This window comes from Mustelus asterias, chromosome 25 (genome assembly GCF_964213995.1).
Source record: "Mustelus asterias chromosome 25, sMusAst1.hap1.1, whole genome shotgun sequence".
In the NCBI taxonomy this organism is placed as follows: domain Eukaryota; kingdom Metazoa; phylum Chordata; class Chondrichthyes; order Carcharhiniformes; family Triakidae; genus Mustelus; species Mustelus asterias.
In genome coordinates this window covers 24,724,811-24,744,886 of record NC_135825.1, presented here as the reverse complement: position 1 = coordinate 24,744,886, position 20,076 = coordinate 24,724,811, and the positions used below count along the sequence as shown (strand labels likewise).

The 20,076-nt window shown below is 44.5% G+C and overlaps 1 protein-coding gene across 1 annotated transcript in view; it reads right to left on the bottom strand.

The window, feature by feature from the left end:
* LOC144479266 (semaphorin-3D-like) overlaps positions 1-20,076 on the bottom strand; it is a 105,034-nt gene that overhangs the window by 52,010 nt on the left and 32,948 nt on the right. The window contains exon 5 of the mRNA XM_078197935.1: positions 10,133-10,226. Within this exon, the coding sequence (XP_078054061.1) occupies positions 10,133-10,226 (94 nt within the window). The remainder of the gene's footprint in view (positions 1-10,132; positions 10,227-20,076) is intronic.

Here is a 20,076-nt window from a genome sequence, read left to right as displayed (position 1 = left end):
CGTTCATTATCTTGTAAGTTTCTATCAGATCTCCCCTCAACCTCCTAAACTCCAATGAATATAATCCCACGATCCTCAGACGTTCATCGTATGTCAGGCCTACCATTCCTGGGATCATCCGTGTGAATCTCCGCTGGACCCGCTCCAGTGCCAGTATGTCCTTCCTGAGGTGTGGGGCCCAAAATTGCTCACAGTACTCCAAATGGGGCCTAACCAGTGCTTTATAAAGCCTCAGAAGTACATCCCTGCTTTTGTATTCCAAGCCTCTTGAGATAAATGACAACATTACATTTGCTTTCTTAATTACGGACTCAACCTGCAAGTTTACCTTTAGAGAATCCTGGACTAGGACTCCCAAGTCCCTTTGCACTTTAGCATTATGAATTTTGTCACCGTTTAGAAAATAGTCCATGCCTCTATTCTTTTTTCCAAAGTGTACGACCTCGCACTTGCCCACGTTGAATTTCATCAGCCACTTCTTGGACCACTCTCCTAAACTGTCTAAATCTTTCTGCAGCCTCCCCACCTCCTCAATACTACCTGCCCCTCCACCTATCTTTGTATCATCGGCAAACTTGGCCAGAATGCTCCCAGTCCCGTCATCTAGATCGTTAATATATAAAGAGAACAGCTGTGGCCCCAACACTGAACCCTGCGGGACACCACTTGTCACCGGTTGCCATTCTGAGAAAGAACCTTTTATCCCAACTCTCTGCCTTCTGTCTGACAGCCAATCGTCAATCCATGTTAGTACCTTGCCTCGAATACCATGGGCCCTTATTTTACTCAGCAGTCTCCCGTGAGGCACCTTGTCAAAGGCCTTTTGGAAGTCAAGATAGATAACATCCATTGGCTCTCCTTGGTCTAACCTATTTGTTATCTCTTCAAAGAACTCTAACAGGTTTGTCAGGCACGACCTCCCCTTACTAAATCCATGCTGACTTGTCTTAATCCGACCCTGCACTTCCAAGAATTTAGAAATCTCATCCTTAACGATGGATTCTAGAATTTTGCCAACAACTGAGGTTAGGCTAATTGGCCTATAATTTTCCATCTTTTTTCTTGTTCCCTTCTTGAACAGTGGGGTTACAACAGTGATTTTCCAATCCTCTGGGACTTTCCCTGACTCCAGTGACTTTTGAAAGATCATAACTAACGCCTCCACTATTTCTTCAGCCATCTCCTTTAGAACTCTAGGATGTAGCCCATCTGGGCCCGGAGATTTATCAATTTTCAGACCTTTTAGTTTCTCTAGCACTTTCTCCTTTGTGATGGCAACCATATTCAACTCTGCCCCCTGACTTTCCTGAATTGTTGGGATATTACTCATGTCTTCTACTGTGAAGACTGACGCAAAGTACTTATTAAGTTCCTCAGCCATTTCCTTGTCTCCCATCACTAGATTACCAGCGTCATTTTGGAGCGGCCCAATGTCTACTTTTGCCTCCCGTTTGTTTTTAATGTATTTAAAGAAACTTTTACTATCATTCCTAATGTTACTGGCTAGCCTACCTTCATATTTGATCCTCTCCTTCCTTATATGCCGTGTTTGTGAACCCATCTTCCCACTCACCTGATGAAGGAGCAGTGCTCCGAAAGCTGTGATTCCAAATAAACCTGTTGGACTTTAACCTTGTGAGACTTCTTACTGTGCCCCCCCCCCCCGAGTCCAACGCCAGCATCACCACATCATGACATAGGACTTAACACTGAACAATGTTATATTAAGATCGTCAACCAAAATATCTGATCAATAATAAATTGACAGGTTAATAAAGCACAGGGTCAAAAAATATACTCAAGGCTTTTCTGATGTTACCGTGAAGTGTGGGGCCAGGAGAGATTGATTAATGGTCAAAAAAATCAGAGAAATTGATCAGGCGGCACAGTGGTACAGTGGTTAGCACTGCTGCCTCAAAGCGCCAGGGACCCAGGTTCAATTCAAGCCTCAGGTCATAGTCTGTGTGGAGTTTGCACATTCTCCCCTCTGTGTGGGTTTCCTCTAGGTACTCCAGTTTCCTCCCACACTCCAAAGATGTGCAGGTTAGATTGATTGGCCATGCTAAATTGACCCTTTGTGTCAGGAGGATTAGCAGGGTAAATATATGAGGTTACAGGGACAGGGTCAGGCTGGGATTATTGTCAGTACAGGCTCACTGGGCCGAGTGGCCTGCCTTCTCACTGTAGGTATTCTATGATGCTGTTGCATGAAGTCTTCTTTGACAGCTTATTCCTATGGATAGGTTAACTGTGGCTGATAAATAGATTTGCATGCAATTCACTCCCACTGGTTTGCTCACTTCTAAACCTGAGTTATATCAATGTGAGCAGTTTGCCAACGCATTAAATGGGTGGCATGGTGACACAATGGTTAGCACTGCTGCCTCACAGCTCCAGGAACCCATGTTCAATTCCCATCTTGCGTCACTGTCTGTGTCAAGTTTGCATATTCTCCCAGTGTCTGCATGGGTTTCTTTTGGGTGCTCCGGTTTCCTCCCACAGTCCAAAGATGTGCGGGTTAGGTGGATTGGCCATGGTAAGTTGCTTCTTAGTGTCCCAAGATGTGTAGGTTAGATGGATTAGCCATGGTAAATATGTGGGGTTACAGGGATAAGGCGTGGGTGATAGCCGGGTAACATTCTCTGTCAGAGCTTTGGTGCAGACTTGCTGGGCCTCTTCTGCGCAATAGGGATCCTATGATTTTAAGTCTAAATACAACAAAGAGTTATATTTCTCTAGCATTTGTTATATACTGAGTGCTTTTCAGAGCAGTGCTTTTGAAAAGAATGAACACACATTTGTGTAGTGCTATCCATGTCCTCGAGATTTCCTACATCACTTCAAATCCAATGAAGTACTTTCAAAGTGTAATCACGGTGATAGTGTAGGCAAATATGACAACAAATTTGTACAAACGGCAATGACCAGATAATATGCTTTAGTTGTTGAGGGATAAATGCTGACCGGCTACTACTCTTCAAATATTGCTATGGAAAAGGTAGGAATTAGGATAGGCTTGGTCGCCCGTCTTAGAACATGCCTGACTTTTAATTCTATTGTCTTCAATCCAATCCTGTCAGTTACCATCTGCGTGATTAATATGAATTCCTGAACTTCAAAATACAATTCATTGGTGTGAGATGCTTTGGACGTTCTAAGGACATCCAAGGGGTATTATGAATGTAAAAATATCCTTTCAGTGTTTTTGTCTCAGTTGATTCAAAGGGATGGTCTGGGGCAAAAGAGTAAATAAATAGAGCCAAATCTTTCAGGTGTAAAATTAGGAATCGCTTCTACACACAAAGGGTGGTGGAAGTTTGAAACTTTCTTCTGCAAGTGGCAATTGAGGATATAAATTGTTAACTTTCAATCTGAGTTTGATAGATTTTTGTTAACACCGGCATTAGGTTTGAATGATTCAGTCCAATCATGGCCTCAACTCCACTTTCCTGCCCATTCTCCATAACCCTTCAACCCAATACTGATTGAAAATCTATCTATCTGCTCCTTAAATTTGCTCAATGTCCCGACATCCACCACACTCTGAGACAGTGAATTCCACAGACTCATGACCATTTGAGAGAAGTGATTTTTTCCACATCTCGGATTTAATTCTGCCATCCCTTATCCGAAAACCATGACCTCTTGTTCTAGGCTGGTCCACGAGAGGAAACATCCTCTCCATGTCTACCCTGTCAATCCCCTTTAGCATCTTATACACCTCAATTAGATCTCCCCTCACTCTTCTAAACTCTAGAGTGTATAGGCATAACATGCACAATCTCTCTTCATAAGACAAATCCCTCATCTCTGGAATCAATCTAATGAACTTCATCATGGGGTCAAAACACCGGAATGCCCTAATAGCACTCCTTCGCCAGCAGTTTAAGCATATGGCTCACTACTATCTTCTCAAGGGCAGTGAGCAATGGGCAATAAACATTAGCCTTGTGAAAGACACCTATATCCCTCAGAATTAATTTTTAAAAGCGGACAGTGGGATTGCAGGAAAACTGTGAGATTACTGAACAAACATAATGTGAACAGAATTCTTTACACTGTAGAGGTTTTATGGGGATATTAAACCAATGTTCTCAGATTCACAGAAGAACATCATCATTGCGGAAAACTTGCGCCTTGACCTTCTTTCTGCTGCTCATGGTGTAAACGATGAAAGGTTAGCTTGGTTTATTGTGGGAAAATTTAGTTTTACAGCCGCACTAACTTTTATTTCTTCCCATCATCATCAGCTGCCATTTGTCAAGTCTTCGTTTTGTTGCCAAATTGACATTTTCTTGTGGCAGCAACAAAGTTGGAAAATCCCATTAAACCAGTGAACAACGTTCCAACAATTGGAAGGAATGATCATATTCTGTTTGACTCTGATTTTATGTCAGGTCACAATTATAAGATGAATTATTATTTAATCTAATAATTGTAAACATCACACTCTCAAATTTTACAATTTTATGGAACTGAGATTATCAGATTTATGCAAGGCAATGAAAAGGGTACCAATTAAGGTCACATTTTGCAATCAGCATATTGAGTGTTAAATGTTCCCAGGCGCAAGTACAGTTATTCTCATTATATGGGTCACAGGCACAAATTTTTCATTGGAGTTTGGGTAACTGGAAAATCCCTTTCGTGTGAGCTGGGTGCAAGGTTAATTCTCTCGAAATGATTGCGCATCCAAAAAAAATATACAACTTGATTACACGCACAGTAGTTATTCGTTACGGCTTTGAAAAAATGTGTCCCAAAACTTCAACTGCAGTTCAGTCGGTAAGTGCGGAACCCTGTTTGGAACTGAGCCACACAGATAGAAAATTCATTGGTTCAATTCTCCCAACAGTGTTCAGTTAATTGAGCTCAACTCTAACAGTGCGCGATTAGCAACAGTATTCCTGAGCTCAGAAAAAAAATAGCCAAGGTTTTCACTTCTAATCAATGTCTAGCTACCAGTGGGAAGTTAGGCTGGGTGAGATTCAAGTGAGGGCAAACAGATTGTTTCTGTTAACAGGGGATTTGGTAGTTGGAGAGTACAGATTTAAAATTACTGATGAAGGAACCAGGAGGGAGAAGGGAATGGGAGTGGGGTGGGTGGGTTGGATTATCTGTAAAACTGGAGAAGCACAAGAAAAATACAGTATGAAAGCAGACCATCCACCACATCATCCCTTGCTGGGACTTCATAAGATTTATCCAAATTGCCCCACTCCAACAAATACACTACAGGAATAATTATTGAACAAAATTTGACACTTGACCACCTAAGAAGGTACTAGGACAGGCAACCAATGCAATAGTCAAAGAGGTAGCTTTTCAATGAACATGTTAAATGAGGAGAGAGATGTGGAGGGATGGAGATGTTCAAGAAGGAAAATACAGAGCATACAGCTAAATATACAGTGGAGTGAAGAATCATAGAATCCCACAGTGCAGAAGGAGGCCATTCGGCCCATCGAGTCTGTACCGACCGCAATCCCACCCAGCCCCTATCCCCATAACCCCATGCATTTACCCTAGTTAGTCCCCTTGCCACTAAGGGGCAATTTAGCATGGCCAATCCACCACACACCTTTGGACTGTGGGAGGAAACTGGAGCACCCGGAGGAAACCTAAGCAGACACTTGGAGAACATGCAAACTCCACACAGACAGTGACCCAACCTGGGAATCGAACCCGGGTCCCTGGTGTTGTAAGGCATCAGTACTAACCACTGTGCCACCATGCCGCCCATAAGGGAATATGCAAGAAACCAGAATTGGAGGAGTGTATAAACTTTGGCGGGTTATGGGACTGAAAGAAGGAAGAAAATGGAGAGGGATGAAGTTCGGGATACATTTAAGTTTCTGGAAGGTGCAAGGTGGGAAGTCAGCAAAAAGTGCTTTGGAATATTTGGGTCTGGAGGTAACAAAGTCATGATAAGATTTTCAGCACCACATTGAATGGCAGAGGGCTGGAGACCCAAGATGTTAAAGAGTTAGAAGCAATGCGACCATTTGGCTGCATGGCAAACCAAAACCTCCCACGCATGCCATGCAGAAGTTATCTTTTTAAAATTACTGCACATACACAGCCAGGCAAAAATATTTAAAAGGGCCATGAACTTAAACAAATCATGCATGAAGTCTCGATCTTGGTGATGCTGAGGATATGATGTTAGGAGGTTAGCTCAGGGACAAGTGGAATGCCAGTCGTAAATGGTCTAGTTATGAAACCTGTCCCCAAAGCTTTGCAGCAAGATTTTACTCTTCAAGATTACGTCCAACTCTCTTTTGAAAGTCACTGTTGATTCTCTGCTACCACTCCTTCAGACCTCGGCCTTCCACACCATCAGGAACTTCCGGTTATCCCCCCACAAATGCCCTGGTGGTGGGACAGGTGAGCCATGCAGAATCCCGTGGACTTAGGCTGGACTGGAAAATCCTGTCAGTGGCCAATGGTAGGTCACCTCCGCCACTGGAAAACACACCATAGTTGGTGGTGGTGGGGGGGATGGAGGGGGGTGGGGGGGGGGGGGGGGATGCTGGTAAGGTGGAGCAGACAGGGACTTCATAAATAACCTCAGTCAGAATGGGAATTGAACCTGTGCTGTAGGTGTCACAAACCAGCTGTCCAACCAACTGAGCTCACCGACTTCCATAACAAGCAGCAAGCAGCTGTATGATTCTATGATAAGATGAGGCTTGGCTGAGGTGTTTCCTCCAACTCCCATGAACAACTAACCCAGCTTGCAGGTGAGAATGGGCCACTTGGTTTGAATGGTATCCATAGAACTGAAGTAAATTCATTCACTGAATTTTTAAAAATTCATTCCTGGGACATGGGAGTTGCTGGCTGCCCAGCAGTTGAGAGTTAACCCACAATGCAATGGGTCTGGAGTCACAGGTAGGCCAGACCAGGTAAGGACAGCAGATTTCCTCCCCTAAAGGACATGAGTGAACCAGATGGGTTTTTACGAAAATCGACAATGGAATCAATCTATTTTTGTTTCTGGCAGCAATGATGAACTTCAAGTAGCTGTGGCTGATCAACAATGCTCAGGTCAGTAACACAGCAACATCAGCACCCAGAGGAAAGGCCAAAAGACAACAAAAGAAATTCTTTGTTACTTAAAAAGTAAAACATGGAGTTCAGTGGACATAAAGCTGCTGGCCATTTACTCCAGAGTGCATAGCTAAACTTTCAAAGCATAAACCCCACAAAGTTCTTCCTTTGTCCTTTCACTCGTGAATTTATAATGCTCCTCTCCACAGGCAGAATGTTTCAATTATTCATTTACTCCTGTCAGGAATTTCCTTCCCATTATCGCCACATGTTTCTCTTAAGCCTATTTGGAGACAAAGAGATTTCTTCAATTCAGTTTGCAAATCTACGAAGCTCTGGTTAAGATGGAAATGATGTGGAGATGCCGGCGTTGGACTGGGGTAAACACAGTAAGAAGTCTCACAACACCAGGTTAAAGTCCAGCAGGTTTATTTGGTAGCAAACGCCACTAGCTTTCGGAGCGATGCTCCTTTGTCAGGTGAGTGGGATCTCCCACTCACCTGACGAAGGAGCAGCGCTCCGAAAGCTAGTGGCGTTTGCTACCAAATAAACCTGTTGGACTTTAACCTGGTGTTGTGAGACTTCTTACTAAGATGGAAATGACAGGTTCTTTGCACACAAGGAGATATCATGATTTGTGAAAATAGCAATCATGTGTTAAATGTGGTTGCATAACCTTGCTTTACCATTTAATATAAATATTAAGCTGGTGAATTCTTCCATTAAAAAAGTAAATGCTACAACAATGTGTTGAGCATGCACACTGTCATTTTTAAAGATTTGGGGGAAATGAGCTATTGTAATTTGCAAACTTTTCTAATTTGGTAACTTTCCCTATACAGCAATATAACAGGTTAGAGTTTCTACTTTGGGTGCAATCAAGGGGATGAACTTTTACTCAGGGGTCGGGAATCCAACAGAGGATTTCAACCCAATCTGGCATGTAATAAACACCCCCATTGCTGTTTTAAAAGATCCAGCCAATTAAAGACAAGAAGCAAGCTCACGATCCAATCAGGGATGGCATATAGGTTCCCAAGGCTGGAGAACCAATGCAAGGCCCTTAGTGTTCAGAAATTGGCAGCCCGACTGGGTGGCTGAGGTGGGACAGCCAATCGGAAAATGGAGACAACAAGAGCAAAGAGTTAGACTTAGAGACAGTCCAACATCTGAAGACACATGAGGCAGTCGCTGGGTCAAATGTCTGGAATTAATGGCATTATGGGTCAACCCACAGCACGTGGACTGCAGTGTTTCAAGAAGGCAGCTCACCACCACCTTCTCAAGGGTAACTCGGGATGGGCAATAAATGCTGGCCAGCCAGCGACGCCCATGTCCCACGAATGAATTTTTAAAATGCCAAAGCACATGCTTATGTTTGTTTTCCATAGTTTGTTTTTCTTGAGGCAGGTCGCGAGCCTGAAGTTTGAGGGGTGCCACTCTGCATCGAGGATGGCTGACTAGGAGCGGAATTTTCCGGCCACGCTCGTCCCAAAACCGGAAAATCCCACCCGAGGTCAACAGACCTTTGCATGTTCTGCTCCCTGCCTGCTATGTGGCGGGTGAGGTGGGAAAATTCCGCCCTCGGACTCTTACCCATTCTTACCACCTGTCATAGGTTGTGATGGCAGGATTTGCAGACTGATAATCGAACAGTTCAGTCACAATATGGACACACTCCCTGTGGCCATCAAGTTCCTGGTTCAGAGGCAAAGGCTTCACTTGTGACCAAAAGCCTGGAAACAAGCCCAATTATCAGAAACTGCCAATGGTGATTAATTCTGGTGGCCAGTTTTGTTGGTAGGGCCTGCTTCTAGCAGGAGTCAGGACGGGTTTACCATCTCACTCCTGATTTGCACTATGTAGATGGTCAAACATCTTTGGGGAGTCAGAAGGTAAGTAACTCACTGCAAAAGTTCTAGCATCGGACCTGCTCTTGCAGACACAGTATTTATGTGGCTCATTGTGGTCCTTTCCCTTTATGTGGCTATGTGATCCTTACTTCCAAAGTAAGGGTCACTTGACCTTTGTTGCCCTTAAAGGGGCAGTCACCACACTGATTTAACTGAGATTGCGGTTAATAGCGGCTGCCCCAGAAGTTGATGTTGGGCAGGGAATTCAGCAGTGGTGATGTGATGCAGGTGAATGTTAAGGGGAAGTAGTTAGATTCTCTCTTATTTGATTATGGTCATTGCCTGGCACTTGTGTGTCACAAATATTGGCCGTTTAATTATCCGAAGAGTTGCAAATGGAATTGGTTACTTTGCTATAAGGGGGATTGTGCCAAAATAGCACAAACCATGAAAACTCCAGGCCAATGTAACAGTAGCTCCAGTTTCAACATAACTGCAAGTATCAAAGGCATGTTGTGTGAATGCAGGAAAACTGGGATCTTATAAAAACATCCATTTAGGAAATCGGCAGTGATTTAGTTTTAAAACTGTTATTTTCCCCCATTGACAATTACCTTAAAATTCTTTCTGGGTATTCTGATATAATGACATATCTTCAGAGAATTGACTATTGACTGAGTTTTGCAGGGAGACACAGCTCACATGCTAGGCAAAGAGATAAAAACATCGTGGTCAGTCAGTTGGTAATCATATACGATTAACTGGAGCCACATGTAGCTTTACCCTTGTGGCAGCTCCATGTTGAATTCTTTAGACCTGATACTCCACAATGGAACTTCTTTGTGAAATGTAGCGTTTAGTCCATGATATACTTCACAGCAAATGGCTGTGCTGACCCACAGATTAAGAATTTGGCTAAAAGTACAAACAGATGGTCTGAAGGCACTTGGATGAAAATAACTTGAGTTGTCCACTGTCATTGCGTGACAGATCATTTTCATCCTGCGCCTTTTGAGTTCTACACAAATACGTATTTTTTCCAGAAGTTAGTTTTTGTGTAAAATTTATTTCATAAGCAATATTTAACCTGCATGATTTTGACAATGTAAACCTGATAGCTGTAATCTTTACAGCCCGATCGTTGCACATTTGGCCCATGTTAAAAGCAGGAATTCCTTCATTCAACGTTATTATTTCAAGTCCTCATCCATGTACAACTGTCTTACCTATAAGAGCTGACGTGAAAGGCTGGATGGGATCATAAGGGCATTTCAATATTCCAGATTCCAGAGTTTCAAGGTCAAGCTTCAACGAAAGCTCCTGTTAGTAAAGTTACAAGAAATTAAGAGATCAGATGCAACCAAAAGTAAATCATTCATATCTCAAAGTCTTGCAGTCTACTAAATTAGTTGCAGAATTTAAAAGAGCACATGGAGATTTTCAAGGATTTTCACTGCCTCAGAATAAACCACATTAAAACATTTTCATGACATTTTGTGGATAGATAGGAATATAACTATGGGAGACAGGCTATTAACTACATGTTATTAACCAACGTCAGAGCCAATAGCATTACTAGGGTTTAACAGCCTATCATTTAATACATCTTCATTACTTCTCAGGTTTCTACTTTCTGCATCCCATCCCCAGTAAACCCCTAGATAACCAAATGAGTGGGAGGAACGGCAATGCTGAATACTATTAATGCAGCACGTCTAAGATCTGGCCTGTTGAACGATTCCCATTTTTCCCACTGGCACAACAGACAAATTTCAAGATAGTCAAATGTTTCAAAATCACAGCATAAATCATAGATTGCATGACTGAATCATTTTAATATTCCTGTGCAACAGGTTGTATGCTTAGCTTCCCACTCCATTTTGTGTGCAAAAGATAAACGTTACCATTTATCACTCAGCTATGCAGAAGACACTTTGATATTGTTGATGTGCTGCCAGACATAGCATATGTTGCTCCCGCTGCTGTCTACAATACAGGAGCAAGCAAGAAACCTCTATGGCCTTGGTGTCATCTGATTAGCGGCACGGTGGCTAGCACTGCTGCCGCACAGCGGCTTGGGTCACAGTCTGTGTGGAGTTTGCACATTCTTCCCGTGTCTGCGTGGGTTTCCTCCGGGTGCTCCGGTTTCCTCCCACTGTCTGAAAGACTTGCTGATTCGATGCATTGCCCATGCTAAATTCTCCCTCAGTATACCCGAGCAAATGCTGGAATGTGGCGACTAGGGGATTTTTCACAGTAACTTCATTGCAGTGTTAATGTCAGCCTACTTGTGACTAACAAATAAACTTCACTTGATTTTTCAAAAAAAAGCTGTTGTCTAGGAATACAGGAACAGGACAAGGCCATTAAGGCCCATGGTCCTATTCCAACATTCAATTAGACCATGGCTGAACTGTACCTCAACTTCATAAACCCTTCCTCATTCCATATGCCTTCGTACTCTTACCTACCAAAAATTTCACCTCACGCAATCTTGAAAATTTCGATTGACTTATCCGCAAAAGCCTTTTCAGAGTCTTCCAGATTCCTACGAGCTTTTATGTGAAATCAAAATTCCTGACTTCACTTACAGATGGCCTAGCTCCAATTTTAAGATTAGGCCCTCCTGTTCTGGACTCCCCCACCAGAGGAAATCGTTTCTTTGGATAGAATCTTCCAGTCCAGGGTATAAGTTCGGCAGTGGGAGCGTAGTTGAGTGACAGTCCTCCTCAGGAACTGGGAACCATGCGGGGATTATGCAGAGGCCAGCCAATTAACTATGCATTTGTCCATAGTGCAGTGAATTATGCGGTGAGGTGGACATGAAGTCTTACCGTTACCTCAGTGGGTAGCAGGTCTAGATGTCATATCTGAAGGGCACCTGGACAGGCATTCGTTCCCTACACGCCAGGAGCATCAGTCTGGCTGTTGGTCTGGGCACCTTTTCACCCCTTGTGGGAAACTTACTGAGACCGAGTTTGTGTGGTTAGAGAGACTGGAATGTCACAGCCATCCAGTGAGGATACGTCCAGCCTTGTGTTAGCTAATGCTCATACATGATTAAGGCAGGAAACGTAGGTGGGCAAATGGACTGTGTTTAACTATGAACTAATTCTTTATGTCCTCGACTGCAGATTCCGGAACAAAAACCAAAAGAAAGAGGCAGAGAGAACCTACTCCAACTCGACTACCATCTCCACCCAGACATCACCTTTGAGCACGAGTTCTCAGAATCCTCACAGGATACACCATCACGGTGTTTACCTGTACCGTCCACCAGTGCAGATCTGTTAACCTCAGGAGTATGTGTGCCGTATTATGCTCAGAGTCACGATCTGGTGGGCACGTCACAGACATGAGTCCACAGCTTGTGGGAGGAAGTGATAGCCGAGGTCCCGGGCACTTGGAGACTCTCGGACTGCTGGAGACCAGGCCTCTGCTGGGCCCCATGCAGTTGACGTGCCTCTGTTCTCATCCATAAAAGAGTTTGGAAGTGCAGAGACAGGCAGAGGAACATCAAATGGTGCCAGAGGTCATTGGCAGTGCAGACTGAAGGCTGGAGGAATCCATTCACGTACTGTCTGCTGCCACGACTCTGGGAGTGAGTTTTTGGTTACCTCAGTGGAAAAGGTGGCACCCGTCTGGAGAGCCGGGTCGAGTGGATCATACAGTGGCTGCCAGATATGTACTCGGACCTACATTCCATTGTTCTAGCCATGGGTGCAGTGCAACAGTGGCCAGGCAAGAGGGGGATGAGGAACCTTGACCTCCCTCCAGGTGTCCATTTTCCTCAGGATTGAGGGAGGTGCCATTGGACACCCAAATCGAGGAGAAATGCCAAAAGGCAGCCGGGGGCTTCATCCCAGGACACATAGGGTGCCCTGTCGTTCAACCTAACGTTCGCCTGTGACCCTATCACCTTCAGCAGGTCAGTCCAAAGAGGGTGCACCTGCTTGGCCCGTCTAGGCCTCGGGCGACCTGAAGATGCCCACTAATGCCATCATAGTCAACAGTGCATAGCAGTCAGCAGGCTGCCTCGACCTCAGCTGTGAATGTCAGGGCTGCCACCATCTCTGGCTCCATTCCTGCCCGGATAGTTTTCCTCCTCCCTCAGCCAGCTGCCATGCCCCGGACTCACTGCCTCCCTTGGACAGCCACCCTGCCCAGTGCCCCTGAGACAGCCAATGCCCAATCATCGCCTCATTGAAAAATGCTCCCCAAAGAGGAAGAAAAGCAATAGCTACTCACTCCAAGTCCAGCAAGTTGACTACCTCACCTGCTGCACACCACAGCCAGAATTCTCCCATCCTGCCCGCCATGGGAAGTGTAGTGGGCAGGGGATGGACCATACAAAGAACCATTGACCTTGGGGGGATTCTCCGGTTTTGAGGCAAGCAGGGCCGGAGAATCCCGCCCCACGTATCTGCAATCACAACTCCGAGGGCATGTATTTCTCACTCGTGGAAGGGGTATTTAATTCTGGTGAGTTGGCCTTTTAATGCATGCGAAATGGCATCCCGATGCTTGTCGTCGGGAAGCTCGAACCGCTTTAAAAGTTCGAGAATTTAATTGTAAAAGCTGATCCTGGAGTCAGGAAGTGGAAATTTGGCCTGATGCCAAATTAATTTTCCCCATCCACCTTGCTTCCCACTCCCAGGAACATCATAAGGTTCCACTATTGTGTCCACCCTAATGAATCACTTAATCACCCTAAAAGCCTTGATTAGATCATCCCCTCTCTAAATTCTAGAGAATAGAAGTTAACTATGTACAACCGTTGTTCATTATTTAACTCTTTAAGCCCTGCTGTCATTTTGGTAAATGTGTGCTATACCACCATATCTTTACTGAGCTTTGTTACGAAAACTGACCACAATACTTCAGATGGAATCTGAACAAGGCCCAATGCAACTGAAACACAACTTTCTCCTTTGAATCCCAACCTCTTCAAGATAAAGAGCAACATTCCATCGTGCTTTTGAATTACTTTTGCCACCTATGCAATTAGGGTTTAGTGTATCGTATACAATTACAATCCAAATTCTTTTGCTTCTCTGCAGCCCTTACTTTGTTATCAATTAGAAAATATTCGGATTTGTCTTTCCTTAATCCACAATCAATGACCTCACATATCCTCAGGTGGAACTCCATTTACCATAGTTTTGCCCACTCACTTAGTCTGTCCAGGTTCCTTTGTCATGTAGACTTCCGACTCACACAATTTAGTGCTTCCTAACTTAATGTCATCTGTCAAATTTGATATACAGCTTACTATTCCTTCAGCCAAGCCATTAAATACATGGGCAAAACTGAGACTTCAATATTGGGGAACAAGAGTTTTTTTAAATTCATATACAGGATGTGGGTGTCACTGGCTGGAACAACACTATTTATTGCCCATTCCAAACTGCCCTCCATTTCAGAGGGCATTTGAGAGTCAATCACATTGCTGTGGTGCCACATGTCGGCCAGACCAAGTAAGGACAGCAGATTTCCTTCCCCACGGGACATTAGTGAACCAGATGGGTTTTTACGACAATTGATAAAGGTTTCATGGTCATCATTCAACTGCAGATTTTTTTATATTGAATGCAAATGTCACCATCTGCCATGGTGGGATTTGAACCCAGCTCTTTCCCTGGGTCTCTGGGTCTCTGGATTACTACTCCAGTGACAATACCACTACACCACTGCCTCCCCGAATTGTCCTCAGATTGACCAATTGCCACCAGTTACAGAATGAAACCTTTTTTCCTACTCTCTGTTTCTTAATTGCCAAAATAAACCCATGTTTCAACGTTACCTCCAAATACATGTGATTTCATTCTTGACAATAACCTCTTGTGCCGAACCTAAACAAATGCCTCATTGAAGTCCACAGAGAAAACAGGCAATATATAACATGGCAAGGTTTCCTGCCCTGTCACCCAACAGTTGGCAGGGACCTCTTATCCATTTAATGCTCTTTAGAGTGTAAATTGACTGAGATGAGACTTCCACCATTCACTCAGTCCCAGCACTGGAGTCAAAGTCATGGTCAAGAAAGGTGGATTGAGCAGGATACTCTGTCAGGCTTCCCTCCCATCCCTGAGCTTCTCCCACAAGCCTCAAAAATAGCCACTTAAGACCCTCAATAGGACCAAGAATGGGTTGGCCCCCCCTGGACTTGCCCATCCCCGTCGAATTGGGGACAGGTGGGAAGGATATGGGAAGACCGCCGAGGCAATTTAACAGGTTCCCATGCCTGCAAACCCATTAATCTGCCTAACATTCATGCACAGCCAGTCCAGCAAATAGATTAATTTACTCTTCACTAATCCATGATGACTCTGTGATAAGCTGATATTCATCTACAGTCTCAGTCACTTTGGGCAGGATTTTCCAGGCTCACCCACCCCAAGCCTGGAAATTCTGGCCGAGGACAACAAAGCTTTTCACGGTTTATTAAATTGTCTATCCCACCCACAATGATTTCTGCGACCGGCTGGATTGGAAAATTTACCCCTTTGTTTCTGAAGATATAATTCTGAAGGCCTGCTTTCTCTCGCCTTCCCTGTTCAGAAAAATGGAGTGGCAATTGCAATTTTCCAAATCAAAGGCACAATTCCTGAACCTGGAATCTATTGCAAAATTATCTCTAATAGATCTCACCTAATATCTTTGGACGGAAACTAACAGGCCTAGGAGATTTGTGCATCTTAAGTCCCATTATTTTCTCTATTACTTTGAGTTCATGTAACATGCAAGCTGAACTGCTGAAAAGGGACTGACAGCACAATTATAACAAACAAGAAGGAAGGCTAAAATTTGGAGATTTCAGATCTGCATTTCGGCTCCAATCACTTCCACATGCAGTGCAGAGGCACAGTGATTAGCATTGCTGCCTCACAGCGCCAGGGACCCACATTCGATTACCGACTTGGGTCATTGTCTGAGCGGAGTCTGCACATTCCCCTAGCATCTGCGTTGGTTTCCTCTGGGTGCTCCAGTTTCCTCCCACAGTCCGAAAGACGTGCTGGTTAGATGCATTGGCTATGCTACATTCTCCCTCAGTGTACCCGAACAGGCACAGAGTGTGGCGACTAGGGGATTTTCACAGTAATTTCATTGCAGTGTTAATGTAAGCTTACTTGTGACAGTAATAAAAAAATACTTAAATATCAACGTAAAATTTGCACAAGGAGATGTACAATTTTTTAACACTGCAATTTATTTTTGGACCATCTTCCTCTTTTCCTCCATTAGTGACATTATCTTCCTGTCAGAATGAATCTGTTTTTCTCATTAATCTCTTAAATAATCAGTTCCGTCACATCCTCCTCAGGATTTCACATTTCCATCTTTGTGTCAGATTTACTTGTACCTCAGTTGATCCTAAGCCCTTTTGTCACTGTGACAGGAATGGCATATCAGATTAATTATCCCACTTGTCCAGTACTTCTGCAAATTATAGAGAGAGTTTGACAGCTGTATATAACGTATCATCTCACAAACTATTTCTTCTCTCTCAATCCCCCAGTACTTTAGTCCCCATGAGATTTCGCACTCATGTATATCATTCTTACTTTGTTGCCAATGAACCGAAATCAGTCGATAATAACAATCGCATTAAAACAGAAATTGCTGGATAAACTCAGCAGGTTTGGCAGCATCCGTGGACAGGGGAATGTAGGGGGGGTGATCCTGAACCTACATCTCTGTCCATGGCAATGACAGCAGGGGCTCAAGAACCGGCAAGATCCAGAAGTCATGAATCTCACCAGCGAAATCGCAATCTCTGATTTTCAGTGCTTCTCGCCGTTGATGTAATCAGGTACATGTCCTGATATTAATACATTTAAATACAATTAAAGACCTCCCAAGGCCATATCTTTCCCCCAAGGTGTATTTTCAAACTTTGCTGACATGATATCAGCGCGTGATATCAGCGCGTTTTACAACAGGTTCACCCAGACATGAACTGTCGTAGGGATCCGCCCAGGTTTGTAACGGTGAGCATAGCCACCCCGGGAGAAAGACATAGCCAGGCAGTGGCCTGGAAATTACCCCTGACATTGCTCCCTGGCACAGGTTGGCACTACCAGGTTGGCACCACGCCAGCTCTGAATGCAGGGAGTGGGGGTGTAGTGGGGAGGGAAAGCCCCTGAAACTTCCATGCATGGTGAGGTGGGAGAGGGAGGAAGGAGGTTATTTTTTGCTTTGATACGTTGACTGTGAAAACAGGAGAGTTTCAGATCTGTACTTTTGGCACGGCCACAAATGAAATCTTATGGCAGTTAATGCATTTGCAATATCTGATTCCCATCAGCAGGGCGAGGGGATGGGGCCTAAGCTTACCGAAAGCCAGCTGCTCACACCAGAGGGTACAATTGTGCATGCACAGATCTCTCTATTCAGAACAGTGAGATATGTCAGTCACCTCCCCCCATATATTGCCTGCCCCCTCCCCAGTTGCTGGTCTCCCCAGCTGATCACCCCCCATCTCCCTGGATATCACCCCCCACCCACCCTTGCCTGATCGCCACTGTCCCCCCGCCCCCACGCCCCTCAGCCTAGTCTATTGCCCTTCCCCCCAGCCCAGCCAATTTCTGGTTGCAGAGTGCGCAGCTCCTTTCGCCTCAGTCGAGCCCCAGTTGCAGCATGCGCAGCTCCCTGCTGCCTGCCTCCCCTCAGGCCCCGTCCCTCAGACTCTACTCCTTTGGCACTACCCAGTGCCCGGTGGATAACGCAAGGGTGCCAGGCTGGCTCTATCCAAGGGGCACTGTTCCCCCTACCCCTGACCATCCGGGGGGAGCCTCAATGGCCTCCAATCCTACCTGTGAGGCCACCGTGTCAAGTCGCTGTTTGTGGGGACCATGACTGATCCTCGCTGGTGACGGTCTTCACCATCGTGGCCGTTAAGGCAAGTGAGCATGGACAATCGCGTCCTGGGCTCACTAATAAGATTTAAATTAGCATTTAAATTGATTTAAATATTATAATCAAGCTCGTGCCCTTCCTGGGCATGAGGCTGGTCAAACTGGAAATCCAGGGCTGGTAAGATTGCGAGACGCGAGAGATCGGGTGCGAACCCGATTTTTCACCTCTCTTGCCATCTTACCAGCTCGCCCCGCCCATTGACCGGCATGATGAGCCAGTAAGATCGCCCTATTAATTTTTAAATTAATTTGCGCTTTTATTTATGAAAAGGGTGGGGTGGATTTGGTGCATTATGAATACCAGCAGCAAGCACAGATGAAAGCTTAAAATCTTTCAATCGTGTACATACCTTTTACAGTTTTATATATTTGAGATGAATATATTACAAAACAGTAGCATTCCTTTCAGGAATCCAGAAAGAGCAGTCATAAAGAGTCATACAGTTAACGTGATCTTTATAGGTGCCACTATCAGGGTCAGTGCCACTATCACAGTGACAGTGCAAGAAGTGAAAATGTAAAATATTTACTTCACGCTGAGAGAGAGAACATGCAAAGTGTGTCATTGAAATGTGAAATGTTTTTCAGCTGATGAAGGGGAAAAGTAATGTTGGAGGAACTATTTATAAAATGAATTATCTCCCCTTCACTGTCCTGAGTTTAGGGCTTTATTATTTATTACAGATTTAAAGTCATATTTTCCTCTCTGAACTGCTCCAAAGCTGCCAAAAATATTATATTTGAAGAAGAGTGAGTAGGAAGCCAAGATGAGAAAAGTGTGTATGCGCTCCACACAGGAACATCAAGTTCACATTTGGTTATGTCAATGTGAAGTTATCTTTAGTACTTCAAAGCATTACTGGCCTAACCTTGCTGTTAGAAGTTGTGAACATCCGAACACTCATGGTAATGGTTTGAATTGTTTCCTGATCAGCGTGGAGAAAGCCTCATGTAACATCTTACAGTGAATCTGCTCCTCCTGGACATGCTTTGTGAGATTTTTTTTTATTCCATGCATAGAATGAATCCCCAGCAACCATTCGTAACCAGTTCAAAAAGGAAATGCAACCAACATGACTAAAGAATGTTGGAACTCATAGCAGTGGACCCATAGGAGGGGTGTATTAAATATTGCAAGTATTTCCTTCCATACCGACCTTCTCGTTGAAAGGCTGAGTGTTTTTCTTACTACTGGGTCATAACCATTGCATTTACTCCTTCACAATACAATTTTTGTAATTAATTATGTCTGAAGCAGTTAATTGAAACGATGAGTAATGCAGAGGCCATGACACAAGAAGTAAATTGATGCAATAGGTTTTTTAATTCATTTACCAGATGGGGGTGTCTCTGACAAGGTCAGCATTTATTGCCCATCCATGATTGCCCTTGCGAAGTGGTGAGCTGCTTTAGAACATAGAACATAGAACAGTACAGCACAGAACAGGCCCTTCGGCCCACGATGTTGTGCCGAGCTTTATCTGAAACCACTGCTTTCTTGAACCACTGCAGCCCACAATGCTGTTAGAGTGGGAGTTCCAGGATTTTGACCCAGTGACTACTAAGGAACGGCGATATATTTCCAAGTCAGGATGGTGAGTGGCTTGGAGGGGAACTTCCAGATGGTGGTGTTCCCATGTGTCTTCTGCCCTTGTCCTTCTAGATGGTAGTGGCCATGGGTTTGGAAGATGCTGCCTAAGGAGCCTTGGTGAGTTCTAGCAGTGCATCTTGCAGGTGATATGCACTGCTACCACTATTTGCCGGTGGTGGAGGGAGTGAACGTTTGTGGAAGGGGTGCCACTCAAGCAGGATGTTTTATCCTGGATGGTGTCGAGCTTCTTGAGTGTTGTTAGATCGGCACTCATCCAGGCAAGTGGCGAGCATCCGATCATACTCCTGACTTGTGTCTTGTAGATGGTGAACAGGCTTTGGGGAGTTGGGAGGTGTGGTGAACCATCGTTGGTTCCCACTGTGGGATTGTTCTAATAATGTTGTTGGGTTGTTCTAATGTTGTTGTTGGGCTAGGGTGGGATTGATACACCTGTGGTTGTTACTGTTGTGGCACATCCCAGTCGGGCTCCGCCTCCTGGGAGAGGTATAAGACCCCCTGCTCGGGCGGGACCCCTTCAGTCTGGGATAGTGTGTTAAAGTTCTGATAGTTCCATTGTTAGTTAATAAAAGCCTTCTTTTACCGAAGCTTTGTGCCTCGTGTCCAATTGATGCGCATCAGGAGGTGAGTTACTTGCCGCAGG